At 39.4% G+C, this 19,083-nt stretch overlaps 1 protein-coding gene across 4 annotated transcripts in view; it reads right to left on the bottom strand.

Annotated features, from left to right (window-relative positions):
- Nucleotides 1-19,083, bottom strand: part of nrxn3a (neurexin 3a) — a 269,643-nt gene that overhangs the window by 55,057 nt on the left and 195,503 nt on the right. For all 4 annotated transcript variants that reach the window (XR_004327078.1, XR_004327079.1, XM_032501200.1 and 1 more), the window contains exons 11-16: nt 15,568-15,771; nt 13,590-13,616; nt 7,880-7,999; nt 7,473-7,593; nt 6,812-7,072; nt 5,797-5,987 (exon numbers count right to left, since the gene is read on the bottom strand). Coding sequence is in view for 2 of the 4 variants with exons in the window: in XM_032501200.1 (XP_032357091.1) it covers nt 5,797-5,987; nt 6,812-7,072; nt 7,473-7,593; nt 7,880-7,999; nt 13,590-13,616; nt 15,568-15,771 (924 nt within the window). In the remaining 2 variants the exon portion in view is untranslated. The remainder of the gene's footprint in view (nt 1-5,796; nt 5,988-6,811; nt 7,073-7,472; nt 7,594-7,879; nt 8,000-13,589; nt 13,617-15,567; nt 15,772-19,083) is intronic.

Below are 19,083 nucleotides of genomic sequence, written 5' to 3'. Positions count from 1 at the left end.
TACTATAAATAAAATTGAATTGAATTGGTGGAGATGAGTCCGCCTACAGGTGGGAGATTGACCACCTGGTGACCTGGTACAGTCAAAACAACCTGGAGCCAAACGCTTTATACAGCGTGGAGATGGTTGTGGACTTAAGAAAGGACCCAGCCCCACCTGGCTCCATCACACTGGGGTGACTCCACAGTCACCACTGCGCAGTCCTTTCCCTTCCTGGGCTCCATCATCTCCCAGGACCTCAAGTATCAGCAGCACATCAGCTCCCTCATCAAAAAAGCAACAGAGTTCCTGTACTTCCGGCGGCAGCTGAAGAAGTTCAACCTGTCAAAGACTACGATGGTGCACTTTTACACTGGAGGACACTGACACATTTTTTGTTGGCATGGTGAACTAGGAAAATGAACCCGAAGATCAGATAAATGCTGTTAAAGAAGATAAATGGATAGCACCACTGCAAATAAATGGGACTATAATTACTCTGAAGGAGTTTAAATACCTTGGGGTCTTGTTCGCGAGTGAGGGGACCATGGAGCATGAGATTGGTCGGAGAATCGGAGCAGCGGGTGCGGTATTACATTCCATTTATCGCACCGTTGTGACGAAAAGGGAGCTGGGCCAGAAGGCAAAGCTCTCGATCTAACGGTCAGTGTTTGTTCCTACCCTCACCTATGGTGATGAAGGCTGGGTCATGACCGAATAAACGAGATCAGGGGTACAAGCGGCCAAAATGGGTTTCCTCAGGAGGGTGGCTGGTGTCTCCCTTAGAGATAGGGTGAGAAGCTCAGTCATCCGAGAGGAGCTCGGAGTAGAGCCGCTGCTCCTTCGCGTTGAAAGGAGCCAGTTGAGGTGGTTCGGGCATCTAGGGAGGTGGTCCAAGCACGTCCAGCTGGGAGGAGGCCCTACTAGGTTACATCTCCAACCTGGCCTGGGAACGCCTTGGGATCCCCTAGTCAGAGCTGGTTGATGTGGCTCGGGAAAGGGAAGTCTGGGGTCCCCTGCTGGAGCTGCTGCCCCCGCGACCCAATCCCGGATAAGCGGATGAAGATGGATGGATGGATGGATGGAATTGCTCTGAAATCGGATACTGATGTAAAAGCAAACTTTATCAGTATGGCTGATGTAAAAGCAATGAGAGAAAAACCAAAAACACAAAGAAAAACAATTTAAGGGTTCAGCACCGACAGACTACAATGGACAGAGCATCGAGTGTTAGGGCACATGCAGGCTTAAAGTCACAGTGAAAGACAAAGTGCACCACCTACTCTTTTCAGTTGTCCCTGAAGGATTCAAGTCACTGTTTGGTGATAAAGACTGTGAAAATTGTCAGCTTGTGTGTATCTGAATCTGTTGACTTGACAGTACAAGACTTTTTAGATCTCTTCAGAGGTTTTGATGTGTTTCCATTTACATAAAAGATTCGGCTGTAAGAAAATATCAAAGCATTAAGAGACTGAAAAAGGAACTGGAACGGATGACAGCACTTGGTGTGATAAGGAAGATTGAGGAAGCAACAGAATGGGTCAACTCTATGGTCTGAAAAAGAAAAAGACTGGTGAGTTTAGAGAATGTATGGATTCAAAAGATCTCAATGAAAACAGCAAGCGTGAGCACGATCAAATACCCAAACGAGAGGAGATCACCACAAGATGGAAAGCGCCAGATGTATTTCTCGATGCTTGATGCGTCACATGGGTTTTGGCAACTTCGACTGGATACCAAATACAGCACCAAATACTGCACTTTTAATACACCCTTTGGCCGATTCTGCGTTCATAGGTTACCCTTTGGAATTATATCAGCTTCAGAGATATACCGTAGAGCAATGGAACATATAACTGAAGGGCTAGATGGAGTGCAAGCATATGTGGATGACATCATCATATGGGGATCCACACTCCAGCAGCACAATCAGAGTCTGGCAGGTGTCCTGGAGGGAATACAAAAGAATGGACTAAAGCTCAACAAAAACAATCAACAGTCAGTTTGCAGCTTAGGAAATTGTTTTCCTTGGGGACAAGCTCTCAGCAGAAGGCATACAGCCCAATGAAGAAAAAATCAGTGCTGTATTGAACATGCCTAAACCCATAGCCAAGGCAAGTGTACTACGCATTATGGGAATGGTAAACTTCATTGGAAAATTCATACCCAACCTGTCAGCAAAGACAATGTACATTTGTGAGCTCCTGTACAATGAGAAATACTTCAACTGGACATTCAACCATGAACGTGAGTGGCAAAAGCTCCACAGTGCACTGACCGCTGCACCTGTGCTGATATTCTTCGACCCAACAGTGTCAACAGATGCATCATAGGATGGAATTGGTGGAGTGCTTCCACAGGCTGAAGGTGAGCATTGGAAACCAGTAGCATACGCATCCAGATCTATGACAGAAACTGAATGTCAATATGCAAAAATAGAAAAGGAATGTCTTGGATTAGTGTTTGGCCAAGAAAAGTTCCATAGATACATATGTGGCCTTCCCACCTTTACTGTAGAGACTGACCATCGTCCACTAATAAGGACATTGACAAACTGATAAGCAGGTGTGTGACTTGAAAATTCAATACAGAAACAAACAAGCTAAAGAGCCCATGGCTGTATCTGATGTACCAACAGAACTGTGGCATAAACTGGGAATGTACTTATTCCACCTTAAAGGAAAAGACTACTTGAAAGTCATTAACTATTACTCAAATAATCCTGAAATGGCATTGATCTGAAGCACATCTTCCAGTTGTGTCATAACACATGCAAAATGCAATCTTCGCCAGACATGGCATTCCGCATACAGTGATGAGTGACAATGGACCATGCTTCAACAGCAAAGAGTGGCAAGACTTTGTAAAAGTTTATGACTTCAAGCATGTAACATCCAGCCTACTGTATTCCAATGGAAAAGTTGAGAAAGGAGTTCACATTCTCAAGCAACTCCTAAAGAAGGCTTCTGAAAGTAACTCAAATCCTTACCTTGCCCCACTCAGTTACAGGGCTTCGCCTCTGGAGTGTGGGTTATCACCCTGCTATTGATGAAAAGAAAACTTTGTACAACACTTCCAAGCGGTTTAAAGCAAAAGAAACATCCTAAGATAGATCAAAAGCTGAATCTGCAGAAAAAGATGCAAAAGGTTTTCTAAGCAGCTTCCACCACTATCCAGGAATGATCCAAGTCCTGAAGGATGAAAGACAAGAGCCACTGTTCTTCAAGAGTTTGCTCTACAATCCTATACGGACAAAGAAGGACAAATCATCAGACAAAATCGGCGCAATCTACTGAACGCACCAGGAACTGTTGCAGATCAAGAGCTCAGTGAAACACAGACTCTAGTCTTGAGTCTAAGCCCAATACAATTGATACAATACATTCACCCCAGGTGAAACTGTGACAAGCAAATCTGCAGGGACAATAGCACAAATAAAAAACCTGTAAAACTTTACCTGTAAAAAAGAAAAAAGAAAACAGATCTAAATTTAATGAGCATGTAATAGTAGTGTTTTAGTGTGATGTTTATTAATGTTCAAGTTTGATGTTCTGGAGGCCTGATATCAAAGTCATACTGTTTAACCAGTGGTTTAACATTGTGAAATGAGTCGAGTTACTAAGTTAAATTGCGTAAGGTGACTGTTAAAAGAAAGCTGACACCTGTGATGTATTTAAGTTGTTGAGTATTCACCTCATAGAAAGGCGGATGTGATGATTAGTGGTATTTGAACCTCAGGCCACTAGATGTCAGTAGCGTTCTTGAATAAAAGGAGCCTTTAGGTATAAAGGTAGAAGTAGAACAAGGAAGCCTCTGTTAAGAGACAATGTAATCCACGTGATCTTAATGAAGAAGCTTTAAAAGACAAGAAAGCAGTTCTTTGTGTATAAGAACAAAGTAGTCTTAAAAAGAACAGTCAGTGCAGTCTTTTTGCCGGTCGTTGTTGGTGGTCAGCCAGGTCTAGAGCTCCACAAGAGCACAAGCTTTTAACCAACTCTGCTGCGCTGTGGAGTAATGTCTGGCAACGAGGCTAGCATTGCCAGACAATGCTAGTCTCGCATTATTGACATTGTGGGACATTGTTTAGCGTTCGTAACCTGGCAACCCCTGGGAACTTTGATGGTGAGGAGGACTATTCTGAATTTGGTATGCAGCAACCATTCAAACGCAATGTCAGTATTACATATTGGACCTTTAAAAAATGCAAATGACAATAAACCAGTGTATTTATCAACCATATCTTAAAGGTGCCCTGCACAAAATGCATATGCTTATATGTGTTGTGGTAGGTGGTGAATGTGAAGATGAACTGCTACCTCCTCTGTCAGCTCTAGCCACTGAAAAGAAATAAGATGAGAAATCAGGCCAATCACAACAGCTGGTCAGTCTGACGTCATGTTGCCTGAGCTCATTACTATTCATGAGCTAGGTAAAGGATGCTGACAGCCAGGCTCTCATTGGCCAGCTGTTAACTAATCAGAATCAACCAGCTTAGCTCATTAAATTTCAATGAGAGCTGGCACAAATGGAGCTGAGTCTTCCAGCAGGCTTTCTAAACCACACTAGAATGGCTTAAAACAAAGTAACCAAAGCATTTTTTCCACAAAAAATGTTACAGAGTCCATGGTAGAACGTTAGACATGACCACAAAGTAGTGAAATACATGTAGCAAGGCACCTTTAAGATCTGATTTAAAAATCTTCTCTTCCCAAAGCATATTTTAAATCTCATAAGACTGGCAGTTTTTTTGGGGGGTGCACAATCATGTGGGATATACCCATCATAGTTTGTACCACCCTTGTATCCACAAGGAGAAGGCTTACTTTTTTAAATGAATGAGTTGTGAGCGGGAAGCAGCTTAAAACAAGTCTTATCAGACTTTTTTGTGGAATCTGTAATTGTCCCCTGATAAAAAGACATTGTTCAAGACTTACCCAATGTAATATAGAGAAAATGTGGAAGCAACTGATGTCAGCCCAATCCTTACTATGAAATCAGATGAATTTCTCAATTTATCTCGAGACCCAAAGAGGATAACCTCTGTCTTTTCTACATGAAAGTACATTTTTGTGATCGGAGAGCCACTTGGCAATCTTTTCAACCAATGCCCTCAAGGAAATGTTACATGTTTATTTTATATATTCTTTTTCATACAGATCTGTGTCATATTCATTTGTCTGGGTAAAGTAAATTCTGAGTTTTTATATGTATAAGTTTACTATTTATACTATGTACCTAAATAATAATAAATGTAATTAGTTACATTACAGTATATTACAGTAACACACACCCCCTAGACAATTGTTTTTGTAGTTGCATGTTACTTTTCAGCTCTGCTAACTCTCAAAGTTTGGAAATTAATATGTACAATGTGGTGCAATTTAAATATTTGGCAGTTTGGCTTTCCAACATGGCCAAAAACAAGTGTTAAATTGGTACCAAGACACAATTAACATAGAATCGGAACTTGTGATATGACAAGCTGTAAATAATTTACCTAATTTGCTGCTGGTTATATCTCTCTAACAAGCTTGGATATCTTGCTTCCCCTGACGCATTGAATGCGCTCTCAATACCACTTATATACACCTCATGTCAAACATTTTGAACAATCCCCTTAATGACGGCAGAAAATCATTCACAATAGTTGTGTGCAAACATGTTTCTATGGTAAATAAAGATATGCCTTCACCTTGGTAAAATGTAAAAACAATGACATATTGTAATGCACAATACCAGTTATTGCAAGTTTTTTTCAACAACTTACTCGACACAAGGAGCTGTAAACATGTAGCAAGTGTTAGGTCCTTTGCATACCTTTCAGGTCCAAGTTCTTGGCCCCGTTGATACTCTGACTAGTGGCTGTCGCGTCTACCTTCAGTGTGTGGGTGTTGCTGTTGTCCCGGGTGATAGCCACATTGTGCCACTGGTTGTCATTCAATGCCCTGTCACTTTTGCCCTTGATGAGGTTGGGCCCATTTCCGAGGTCAAAAACATAGTGGATGTATCTGCAAGAGAAATGTGAGAGTGTGTACATGAATACAGCTATGTATGCTAATTAATGTGCAATAGAGCATTTGCAATGGAGCACGATACAATCTATATCAGCATGTGCAATAGGGCGATGTGCCGTAACACTAGCACTCTTGCACCCCAAATCTTGCTTTGTTGTCTGTTTGTTTATTGTACTATTTTACTGTTATTTTTCCTGTTGATTTCTTACTGTTGAAGATTAACATCAACACCGACTAAAACCTTCCATATTTACCAAAATGTTCATCAATATTTTAAATAAATATATCTAGCTACAGATTGTTTAAAGTATCTTCAGCTTTTCTGCCTTTGAAGCTGTTCTTAATTTTTTAAAACCAGGGGTTGATGCATAGAGTAAAAGTGAAGGCAAAACATCTGCGTGGCGGCAGTATAGGTCATAATTCCTTTTGTTAGCAAATGGGAGAAACTAAAAAATCTAAGTACACTTCTACTTTTTTCCCAAAGGTGGTTTCTTTCGTATTTTTTTAGGTAGGTTTGATCACACTAAGGTTTGTTCAAGTGTAAAAACGGGGTCAAACATAATGATTGACAGCTGGGATTGATTTGTGACTAGTCGGATGGATGTATGGGCGGGACTTCGATACTGCGGATCCACCGCCCGATCATTATCGCTCCAACACATACCATACGCTCGTTAAACCTCCATCTAATACTCTGCCATTTTGACCAGTTGACAGTTTGTAAAATAGTAATAATCTGAAATGAATCTGGGACTGTTCAATGTCTGATTTTACATGGAAGTACCTGTTTTCAAATAGTCTTTCAAAACAAAACTTACCCTTTAACAAGTTCTACAGCGATAAAATCATTTCCATCTCCGGAGTTGAAGATTATGAAGCCGTCTGGGGAGGTGGTCTTGAACTGGAAGAAGAGGTGCATGGATGTGTAGGCCTGTAGAGTGGCCAGGCTCAGATAGCTGCTCTTGGATTTAAAGGTGACAGGGTCGGCAATAATAGAACGAATCCCAAAGCGAGCATTGAGCTCGCAATAATCAATGTCACCATTCTTGCACAGGTCGATGTAGAGCATGCCGTTAAATCTGAGGAAAGAACAGGAACAGGCAATTGAAATGATTGTGTTACAACATAATGTCTGAAAAACATACAGTACATTGGTCAAGGATAATTGTAAGTTAAGACTCTAATGTTTGAATATGGGAGACCGTTAGCTTAATACAGTTTGAGTCCAGTCTATGTATTTTTTTTGCGATTTGGGGGCAACTCCAACTCCAGCTGAAACACACTGCCTGATGAATCATGTGCTGTAAAACCAAAATAATTCCCCAAAAGATGCTGAATAATTCTGTAGAGCTAAATAATTTTGTCTTTGGATTTGTTACCTTATAATGTGATTCATTGCTAAAATGAAAGCAATTACTGTAAGACATTAAATATACATATACATTTCAAAAGTGCAGTAAACGTAATCTTTTTGAGTACCTAAGGCTCTGTAGATGACCAATGAAGCTGGATGGGATGCTGGAAACAAATCGACGCTCTGTCATTGTGCCTGTTTCGATGTTGTGGAACTCCAGGCGGGTGTGGTCGCCCACCATTTGGCCTGCAGACGGGGAGGGTGGAGGGGATGGGTTGAAAAGAAAGACAAAAACAAAAAGAAAAGAGAACACTGTCTGACACTAACACAAAAGGGCTGATTTAAGGAGAAAATTACATTAACAGTATTAGATGAATTCAAACTGTCACTTAAGGTAACATCTTCATGCTTTCTTTGTAGCAGAATTACATACTGCTCAGTCTCTATGGCAACACATCACAGCATGGTGTATCACCAATGCACCACTAAGAACATTTCTTCAAGCATGAACCGAGTTAATGCAGATAAGTACCTTCTGCTACATCATCGTCAACAGTTAGCTTGTAGGTTTTGCCGCGACGCACCACTCGCACTGTATGCCATTCATTATCATTAAGCTTTTGCCCGGCATACAAGGTCTCCGGTCCCTTGCCTGAGAACAATAGTCAATCACAAAGTTAAAGACATCCTGAGCCTGAAACCAAACCTTTGTTTTCCCACTGTCAACCATGGAATCATTGGCAGAAATCCTACAAAGAGCTTAGTAGCTTGCATTTTTTTAATTAAATTGCTTTAAAGTTTAGTTTTCAAAGTATACCTTTGGGAAACGAAGGTTTGGTTTAGTCAGTGAAATACACAGAGAAAAGATACAAGATTAAAAATCTGTAATTCAAGTACAATACACCTGACCACAATGTTGCAGAACAGAGTCAAGGCTCTCAAATAGTTTGAACTGAGAAAGGGCAACTACAGTAGGAAAATTGCTTTTACTCATTTAGGCTTAAAGAAATCTTTTCCTTTCACTTCTTCCCTTACTTCCCTCCTTTCATTTCATTATTTTTTTTCTACCCTGAAATGCAAACCAAAAACACCAAATTGAACTAGGCCACATTAGATACCAGTCCAATATAAAATGTATTTTTTGCAATTTATAACCTATCCCTAATCTTTTTTTTTTTTTTTAAACCTGATGGAACACAACATCTTTGTTTTCCCATTTGAGGAGAGGTTTTCTGACAGGAAACACCTGTAGGAGCTCGTGAACACGACACAATGCAAAAAATCAAGGCAAAGCTTAAAGAACTCTGAGGTGAGATATTAAAGTGGCTTATGCAACCTAGCCCTAACCCTATAAAACCCATAATGATGTCCTTCTTTCACACTTTTACCCACATAAATATTGTTTTTGTTCTGATGCCTTTATTAGCAGGGAGGCATTGTTTGTCACTATCTTCTAACACCATTTCAGGGTTTAGGCAAAGAAACAATCATGTTGAAAAGAGACAACCTTGACTGTTGGTACGAGGTATGGTGTTGTAGTCAGTTTAGAAAAATCATTAATTTACAATAAGTTACAGATGCATCGTTACATTTCAAGTGATGGATGTCTAATTAGCCAAACCGGGTATTACTGTCACTGTGTCAAAGGCAAAGCATTAAGAGTTTATTGTAGCAACCGATGTAAAAATAACTTAGATTAATATAGCGCATTTCATGAAAATCAAGGGCCCTTTCCACAAGTACAGGGGGACAAGGGAAAAAAAATAGTAGGCCAAGAAATAAAAACAAGCTCTAAATGGAAGGGGGGAGTAATTTAATGTCGGCTACTGGCGTACTACCACATCTGGCGTTGTTATTTGATGAATGAAATAGCCATACAACACAGGGTGAGGGTGTGTCTGTCTTTTACTTTCCCTTTTATCCCTTTATTCCTGAGACAGCCCCAGTGTCTACAGAGCCCCGGAGGTGACATGGAGGAGAGAAAACATGTACTAGGGACAGACGCTAAACTCAAGTACTTGAAGAAAACACTAAAGAAATTTAGCCTACTGGGGACAAACACTAAACTAAAAAAAAAACAAGAAAAAAAAACATCTTGACTTTCAAACTTGGGATGTTTTGTCTTTTTCTTCTTTTTTTTCTTCGATTTTTGATCTCGACCTTCATGTCCCAGTGCATGTTTTTTTTCTTTCTCCATGTCACCTCTGGGGCTCTGTAAGTATCATAACAGATAACTTACTAACTAACTACAATAATATTAAAATAAAAATAGCTATATAAAAATACATTTTGTTATGAGTATTTTTTGTAAAAAGCTAGTCTATATTTTGAATAATGTTTATTTTGTGGTTTAGCATGTTTTTCATGTGCACACTATCTTCTGATGCCATTTAAAGTGCAATAAAGTTCAGTTAAATTTGATGCTATTCTCATGCTTTTCAGCAGTTTGTCTGTCTGAGAGTTGCCACTATGTCTACAGATAAAAGGTGTTCCAGTGCTGGAAATATAGGAAACATTTTTCACAAGAATCTAAGAAGGGTTCCAACATAACAGTGCAATACAAAGCATGTTTGCCAGCAGTCCTAATGATACTGACGTAGTTTTGTCCAGTAGCTTATATGTGTGTGTTGTGATATTTTTTATTTTTTTTGTGTTTCTAAATCTGTGACCTAAAAATCATCTCATCTTAAAAAAGAGGTGCTGAATTCGGCCATTTTACTGGCTGTCAAAATAAAATTGTTAGAATCTTAATGTATATGATGAAAGAATTTACAAAGGAGTTTGACAGTTTTGAGTACTGAAAATGTTAACAGTTGAAAACATTGAAAAGAAATTTAGAAACGTAGGCCTATACAATACTGTGTCATGATCAGTCACTATACTGTGTCCGGATCAGTCAGGATCAATGCTCTCCTTTAAAGTTTATCATTACAGTTTTCAGTTTTTCTGCTTAAATTGTTAGCCTTATAGCTGCATTCTATCTACTTTTTAATCCATTTACATTTATATACCGCTCTCCTACAGCACCACGGATGTTCAGTGGGTCCCATACAGACCCTAAATCTACGTAATTAGCGGAGGTGTTTAGCTGGGTCAATGTTATTAGTGTTATAAGTTTTTACAAACTGTTGTCACCAATAGGCATTCACTTAGTTTTTCAGCCTGTGTGCTTGCTGTGTGAGCATTTTGTTCCTTAGTGAGCGGGTCAGGTGGAAGGAGGGACTGACATACAGACACAAATTCCTTCCTTTTACATCTAAATTAAAATAACGTATTTTAAGGCAAAGATCTCCATGACCTCATTATGAGTAAAAGCAATCTATAGTTATTCATGAAAGCCTTGCAACTGCTACACAACTGAGACACTATAAACAACTTTATTAAGCAGCAGACACAATTGTATTTGCATACAGAATCACCATTCCTAAACGTAGAATGTGTAGAAAGTAACCTGACATAATAATATAATGGATATCAAATTTTTCTTGCAACTATCTTGCATATTCAGCATATTTCTGCAGTCTAATTTTCATAATCAGTTTCTTATGACCAAACTAAAATTTGTCATTAAAGAGTCTCATTCATTTTCATTTTTTTTAGTCTTCTGGTGTTGATCAGTCTTTGGGTTAGGGATAGGAATGTATACAATCAATCATCATATCCTCTGCATTAAAGTGAATGTTGCTTAAGGTTAACAATTAAAATAATGGTGATTTGAGGCATTTTAACATTGCTCATTTCTGTTACAGAAAATGTGATGGAAAAGCCCACCACATAGAAATGTTTAATCTCTTAAACTATTAGGGTTTCCTCGGTTTTACATTTCTCAATTAGTTTGTTCAATTTTTGAAATAACTATATGAGATTTCCACATAGACTTTTTTTCCAAGTATTAAGGATGTGTTGCCTGGAAACCTTTGGGTCCCCAATACAAGTTAAGATAAGGTCTATGAAGAAATGATGCACCAAGAGTCAGGGGTTAATAACTTTTAGCTGTTGTCTAAATCTGTTTTTTGACAGTTTAGCCATACTCATATTCAATATTAATATAAAGTAGTATTCAACCGTCCAAAAAGGTTTGCATGATCTAGTATATTAATTTCTGGATGGGATCATTTTGGTGCTGATAAAATAACAAAACAATCCAGAACTTTACTTTAATTTTATGTATGTCCTCATTATGCCGTTACCTTCAGGGTACAGCTGTTGCATCTGTTTTTTTACGGCCACGTTGGTAAGGTTACAACAAAGTTTTACTGCTGGGATAATAGATCTTGCATTAATCACATTGTACTGGACTCCATTTATGCTGTTATCTTAAATATTTTAACATTCCTTAAATGGTAACTACCATTTTATTTAACCTGGACCTATGTTTTTATGTCTGTGTGACTGATGGGAACAACAATCTTTAATATTGGTCCAGTATTAGTCAAGAACGCTGCAGTCAGCAGCAGCAAAACAAGTGAAAATGTAAGTTAATAGGGCAAGTGTCCAGCTTGTATTTACTGTACCTTCACAAAAGTGCTTGTTTTGCAGCTGACAGTTTTAGATTAATATTCTAAGTTTCTGACAACATTATGGAAAGGATCCCTTCAGAGAAAACCTCTTTAAGACCTTTTTTGTTTAACAAGAAACGCTTAAAAAAGGAATACATTTAGTGTGTATAGAGCTAAATTATTTGTACATGTAAATTGGTAAACAATGTGTTTATTTCAACCACGACTAGAGTTGTGATGTTTGGAAAGTGGAAAGCCGACCTCAAACGGCTTTTCAAAGTTTGATTTAGTTTCTGTTGACTTTGAATGAAGTGTATTTTATGATGTAAAATGACTGTTTACTTACATGGAGTCTGTTGGGTTTTGCAAAAACAATTTCAAAAAGGTCGGAAAGGTCGACCTCCTGAGTCATCCTTTCGATAACGTTGTCAGACACTTAGAATATTAATCTTAGCTTTTCAATGGCAAAAAAGCACACTTCTGTGAAGGTAAATACAAGCTGGACAATTGCCCTATTAACTCACATTGTAGCTTGTTTCACCGGTGCTGACTGCAGCGACTAGCTTAAAGCTACAGTAGGTAAGACTAAATTTCTGTCATATTTGCTGAAACTGACCCTATGTTTGAGTAGAACTACATTAGGCATGTAATTAAAAAAAAAAATAAAGCTCCTCTGGCACCACCTACTGTCTGTAGAGCGATTTGCAAAAATCCACCGCTCCCTCTTCAGATCCTCCAATCAGGGCCAGGGGTCTAACTGCGTGTAAATCCCTGCTCAGGCACACGCATTAATTCACCCTCGTGGGGGGAGGGGCTAAGGAGACCGTTAGGGCTTTAGCAGAGGGGGGGGGGATGAGAAGTTGTCCATGTTCAAATTCTTTGTCTAAGACCTTGATCTTCACAATCCTTAATGCTGGACAAATTTCAAAGATTGTTGTTCCCGTCCAACCCGATCTCACAGAATTCCGTGAAATGAACACGGACCCTCAACTCAAAATCTGTGGCAGTTTCAGTGAATCGCAAAAAAATCTGTGATGGGCCTACAGAAGAATTCCGTGAAATAAACACAGACCCATAAATTGCTAAGTCATGGGTGGGCTTACGGTTCCATGACACGCGGGAAGAACGGGGCGGATGGGTTTAAGAAAAGAAGAAGCGACCCCAACCTGAACCCCAACCAACCTCCATACGCAGATTTTCGGGCTTTCGGACTACTCACTACCATAGTCTCTCCTAATGCTACGTTATCTTCTCAATGAATTTACATTGGCATTGTTTTCTGTGGTTGTGGTGGCCACATGGAATTTTCACACATTCCGTGCAACCACCATGTAATGCAATGGTAACAGTTTGTGGTCATTTCATGGAACTCTGTGAGACCAGGCTGTCCCATCAGTCACTTAGACACTCCATTGTTTTGGGAGAGTGCTGCCGCCCAACTAGGCACAGCGCTACCCTTGGCGTTGCGCACCACAAAGACATTGGATTTTTTGAAAGTCACGCTCTCTTTTTGTACTTGTTGAAAAAAAATAATCACCACTCATTCCATTTTACTGAGGATATTTCTCTTGGTTTCCATTGAACTCTGGGTAGTCAAACCAACTGAGCAAACCCATCCTCTCATTGGTAGGCTTAAGAGAAAGTGGAGGGCGGTGCAGGACTCACATTTTAGTAAACATTTCCTTTTTAAAAAACAACATCCATCAACATAGAAAGCAAAATGAAACTTGAGTGTTAACTTACTGGAGTTACAGTTTATCCTGATACAGTCTAGATGGGGAAGAATAAATGACAGATGAAATTGCATCCTTCAAGGTTACTGCTGCAGACATCCAAAAACAAAAAGTCCACCCTTCCGGGGACGTACACATGCAGGAAGGCAGCCATTTTATTCATTTTGTAGTGGTAGTTAACTTAGCTTAATTACCTTAAACTAAATGTGATTTCCCAAAACATGATTTAATAGTAAACAAGATAATGATGGACTTCTCATAGAAATGTGCTGCTTTTCTAGAGCTTGTGCTTTTTTTTACCCATTGTACCAGAATTCAAATTTACTACTTGTTTAGGCAGAGTATTTACAGTAAAATGGCCACTTGTAGTACCAGCTACATGAGTTTTCCAACCCAACAATGCTGTTCCACTTTAGGTTTGAATTTTCAGATTAGAGAAGTCAAAGTATCTGGCTCCAAAGCCTCTGCACCAACAAGGTGGTGGCAGCCATCCATTTTAGAGCCACGGATCTTTGAAAAGTCAAGAAATGCAGGCTGATTTATTTTTGATTTGCTATTAAACAGCAAAGCAAAAAAGCTTTAAATTTGTTAGACAGTGATGTGTTGGAATCTGTAGTATAAAATTTAAAGAATGGGAACAGTCCCACTGAGGCCAGAATAACTGCTGTATGCAGCTGTGAAGACAGTGAGGGTTGGTCAACATGTGGCTGGTGGTTTCATGTGTCGTCAACCGCAACAGAAAAGTGGGAGCAAACAGCCACGATCCAATCAGCACCAGCACCATGCAGAGGCACAGGAACCCCAACCATCTGATCTGGAGCACTATCTTATAAATACACGCATCACTAAGCTAGATCAGAGGCTACTGTAGATCTACAATATTTTGCAAATGTTCCGTAGAAAACCACACAGAGTATCATAGACTAAGAATTCATAAGACCTCTGACCAATTAGAGCTGCAAAACATGAATATGTTGACTGAAATCTGGGATGAAATCAGTGAATGAGTTATCTAAATTTGCTTTGAAAAAACAACTATCGTCTGCTTATTTTGCCGTTACTCTTACATTTTATGATTTTTACTATTCATACTGTACATACAAGATATAAATATCAGGTGTGACTCGTTTTTCCTACTTTACAAATTATGATCGGGAGTGTTTGGAGGTATTTGGGGTCGCAGCCAGCTGTAGGTTTTGCTGGGCTCTGTTCTCGGGCTGTTCGCCTGACGGGCCGCAGGCTAAAGGCCTTTGAAGGGGTGAATACCATCTTTTGACAAAGCATGATGGAAAATGGAGTTGATAGGTAAACGTAAAAACAAAACACAAAAAAAGCATTGACTTCCATAAAAGACATCATCATTAGCAAAAAAAAAAAAAGGAAGGTGACAGAGAAACGACTTGATGTCAGACACAAAAATGAGGTTAGTGGAAAAGACAAAAAAAAGTTTCTTCTAAAGTCCTGTTGAATAACAGACCGAAGATTCATTGGGCATACTTGGTGGAAGTAACCTCCTAAAAAGTCTTAGCACACTTAGTTCTTTAACAAGACTTTAAAGCCCAGTAATCTCTACGTTATAATGTATATTCTGCTTATTGTGCTGTGACTATCTATCTATCTATCAAAAGTTCCGTAAACAATAATATGGACAAGGTTTGTTTCATAGATGGGCCAAACATGTGTACCACTATAATAATATAAGTTATGATGTGTAGCCTAAGATGTTATCCAGTAAAAAGTTGAATTCAGAAAGCAGTCCATGGTTATCTGTGTGCACAAAACCGTATTAACACACATGCAAAAAAAGAAAACCACTCACTTATCTATTTTCTAAATCTGGAAGAAACCTTTAAGGGATAACAGTGATGTGTAACTGATGAAAAGATAGAAGTGAAAGGAGAGGTCACTGCTCAATGGTGAACCGTCTCACAGTGAAGGTGATAGTGTGGAGGCAGATGGGGGGGGGGTTGTTGGGGGGCATACGATACCTAGGTTGACCGTGAGTTTCACGCGACCCCCGTCCAACTCCAGCCTGAGGGTGTCGGCTGAGTCTCGGGAGGTGGTGGCCATGAGGAGGCCATATGCCCGCTGCGAGCGAAAACGCAGGGAGACATCCTCAGCTTCAGTGTGCATGATGGTGGGCATCACCACCTTCATATACATGCTGCCATCATAGGAGAGGATGGACGCCTCTGTGTGAGAAAGTCAGGAGCACGGAGAAATGTTAGCCATATTTAATGACAATATTATAAGCAGGGACATGATACTTTTTGCAAATATTAACTTTTTTATTTATTCTTTTAAGATTATTTTTGGGCATTTTGACCTTTAATTGCCCAGGGCGATTGCAATCCTAGACCTCTTCCCGCAGCTTTCCCTCTCCCCTCTCAGCCAATAGAAAAGAAGGAGCAGAAGTCTAGTTTTCTTTCAGAACACTTAAATTACAACATGCTAAAAGGCCAGAATGACATTGTTACCCAAGAATGCCAAAAATATACTGCCTACAACAGCTTTAATGTAACACTGCTTTGTGCAATCACTCTGTGGGATCTAGAGGCCATGTTTGCCTACAGGGTTGAATATAACGTAATTAGGGCTGTCAATCGAATATTTAATAGGATTAATCACATGATTGTCCATAATGAAGTTGCAATTAAATGGAAATTAATCACACATCTGTTCTAAATATTCTTCAAAAGGGATATTTTTCAGGTTTTTATTGCTCTTATAAACATGGGAGTGGACAAATATACCTGCTTTATGCAAAAGTTTATTATTGCAACAATCCAAAACAATGAGAAATACTGGTTAGAAAAATCTCCAGAATGACCTTGATGGTAAGGTATGATCCAGAAATTGGCTGAAAGCATATTTTGACAAACTCAGGAAGAAGGCAACGTTGACCACTTACACTGTGTGTGGTGAGCTCACTCACCGGAGCAACATGGCTTATTTCTGTTTCTAATTTCCAGTAATGACTGGCTCGCTCTATATTATCCCTTATGTAGAGGTGCTGCAAATTATTGCAAGCAGACCCTCTTCCTCTTCAATGTTATTTGCCCTGCAAGATATGGCAACCCGTTTAGCTATTACTGTTGACAGTTTGTTGCTTTAAGAGTTGTCCAGGTGTTTCCGTTGCAAACTATATTTGACCTGCCTTTGGTGAGGATTCTCTGCATCAGCCCTCTGCTTGGCCAGCAAGTGGTGTTTGTGACTCAATGTACTACAGTGGTTTCTCAGTTTCCATCGAGAGTGCATGCAGATAACTTTAGTCTTGTTTAAAGAACCATCTAGAAGGTATTTGACACTCAACTAGGCATTCAAAAGACACTTTTCATTATCCATTTTCCATTGCTGCTTGCCATCCACAACTTCACTGCTGCATCCCTTCCTGATTTCACAAACTACGGAGCGGCCCGAGGCCCAAATCAATTGTAATTGTACACAATAAATCAGTGGCTCATCAGGTAAGACCCAGTCCCAGTCAACAACAGTACATTTCCAGTATCATGACAATACAACAGAGTACTGTTAAAGTAGCTACAGTATTCATGGTGTGTATGTGACCAGTGTCTTTAAAGTCATGCAGATTTGCAAACACAACAGTGTGGAGGTAGCAGTGACAGAAAGAGTGAGGTCCTATTACACAGAGACTGCTCTCACCGCCAACAACAGCTGATCCCTGCCAAAACATGAAGTTGTACAGTGCACGCCTCATTTATTTGGCTGCAGGAGTTGTGGATTAACCATCCAGCATGACTCTTTTTAGTCTGGGTCCTCATCTGACAGCAAACCTTCCCTGTTAGAGCATGCTGTGGTTAGGTGCTGATTTTACACTCAGTGTGAAATAGCTGTTTTTATTTATTTATTTATTCAATAGAATTTATTTCATTTAATTTCCCATCATAACCTTTCCAGGGAATCCCTTTTCCTGGGATTAAACCCTAAAGTGGATATGTTGATCATAGTAATTGCAAGAAAATCATAGAGTGCTAAATCTCATACACTCAAGGAACATACACACATTTACAAAGAGCACACAGAGTGTAACTTATTTTTGTGCTCTGATATGATATCCTAAAAAGATGATATCCTAAAAGCTACACGACTGCATGCAGACAAGAAAGAAGTATTTCAATAATTTACATAAATAAAGGTACCCTTACCACATTATAGAAATACTCTTTCCTGCGTTTCACTTTAAAAAAAATTATATATACATATATATTAGGGGTGGGGGAAAAAATTCATACAGCATAGTAGCGCGATATTTTCAGTGGCAATACTGTATCGATACACAGGTGCCAAGATCTTTATAAATAAGTAGTGGTCACTTTGTCTGCTCGTCAATCCCATTTTGCAGCAATGACATTGAAGTGATATGAACAAACAGAGAAATGTATCTTTTTAGATGAAACAGATGCTGACAGAGTTTCCTTTTGGGGACATCATTTGAAATTGGGAAAAATCAGAAGTTGGAAAAAAGGTTATAAATTTCAATATATTGCAGACTATTGCAATATGTTTAAAATCGCAATAATATCGTATCGCGGCAAAAGTATCGTGATTGTATCAGGAAGCACCTGGTGATTCCCACCCCTAATATAGGAAAAGTAACTACTAGCATCAAAATATGCTTAAAGTCTGGGTAAAGGAAAGCCAGTAATTCTTTTCCAAACACATTATACAGAAAACATATTTAAAGAGACTGTGAACTGTTGTATTGATGGAGTTAGATGGCTGATTGCCTTTTTTCACCTACATAATATTGCAAAAATCAGGACTATCCTGTCTAAAAATGATGCAGGAAAAACTAGTCCATGCATTTGTTACTTCTAGGCTGGATTACTGCAATTCTTTATTATCAGGCTGCTCGAAAAAATCCATAAAAACTCTTCAGCTGATCCAGAATGCTGCAGCACGTGTTCTGACAGGAACCAGGAAAAGAGATCACATCTCTCCTGTTTTAGCTTCTCTGCATTGGCTTCCTGTAAAATCCAGAGTAGAATTTAAAATCCTTCTTCTCACCTACAAAGCTCTTCATGGTCAGGCACCATCTTATCTTAAAGAGCTCATAGTACCTTACAACCCTACAAGAGCACTACGCTCCCAGAATGCAGGGTTACTTGTGGTTCCTAGAACGTAGAAAGGGAGCCAGAGCGTTCAGCTATCAGGCTCCTCTCCTGTGGAACCAGGTTCCAGTTTGGGTTTGGGAGGAAGACACCGTCTCCACATTTAAGAGTAGGCTTAAGACTTTCCTCTTTGATAAAGCTTATAGTTAGTCAGATTTATCTATCATATAATCAATAATATAATAAAACTAGAGGGAGGCAGGGCATACAGCCCAATCCGGTTGGGGAGAGTTCTAGCCTGACCAGGCTCCTCTCTTTACCCTGTCTCTCCTAGTTATGCTGTAGTAGGTTTAGACAGCTGGGGACTTCCTTTGAAACACTGAGCTCCTCTCTCCTCTATCTTTCTATCTTTCCATTTATGTGCATCCATGT

The sequence above is a fragment of the Etheostoma spectabile genome, chromosome 20 (genome assembly GCF_008692095.1).
Source record: "Etheostoma spectabile isolate EspeVRDwgs_2016 chromosome 20, UIUC_Espe_1.0, whole genome shotgun sequence".
Classification (NCBI taxonomy): Eukaryota; Metazoa; Chordata; class Actinopteri; order Perciformes; family Percidae; genus Etheostoma; species Etheostoma spectabile.
The sequence above is the reverse complement of the archived record's forward strand: the minus strand, read 5'-3'. Positions and strand labels throughout refer to the sequence as shown.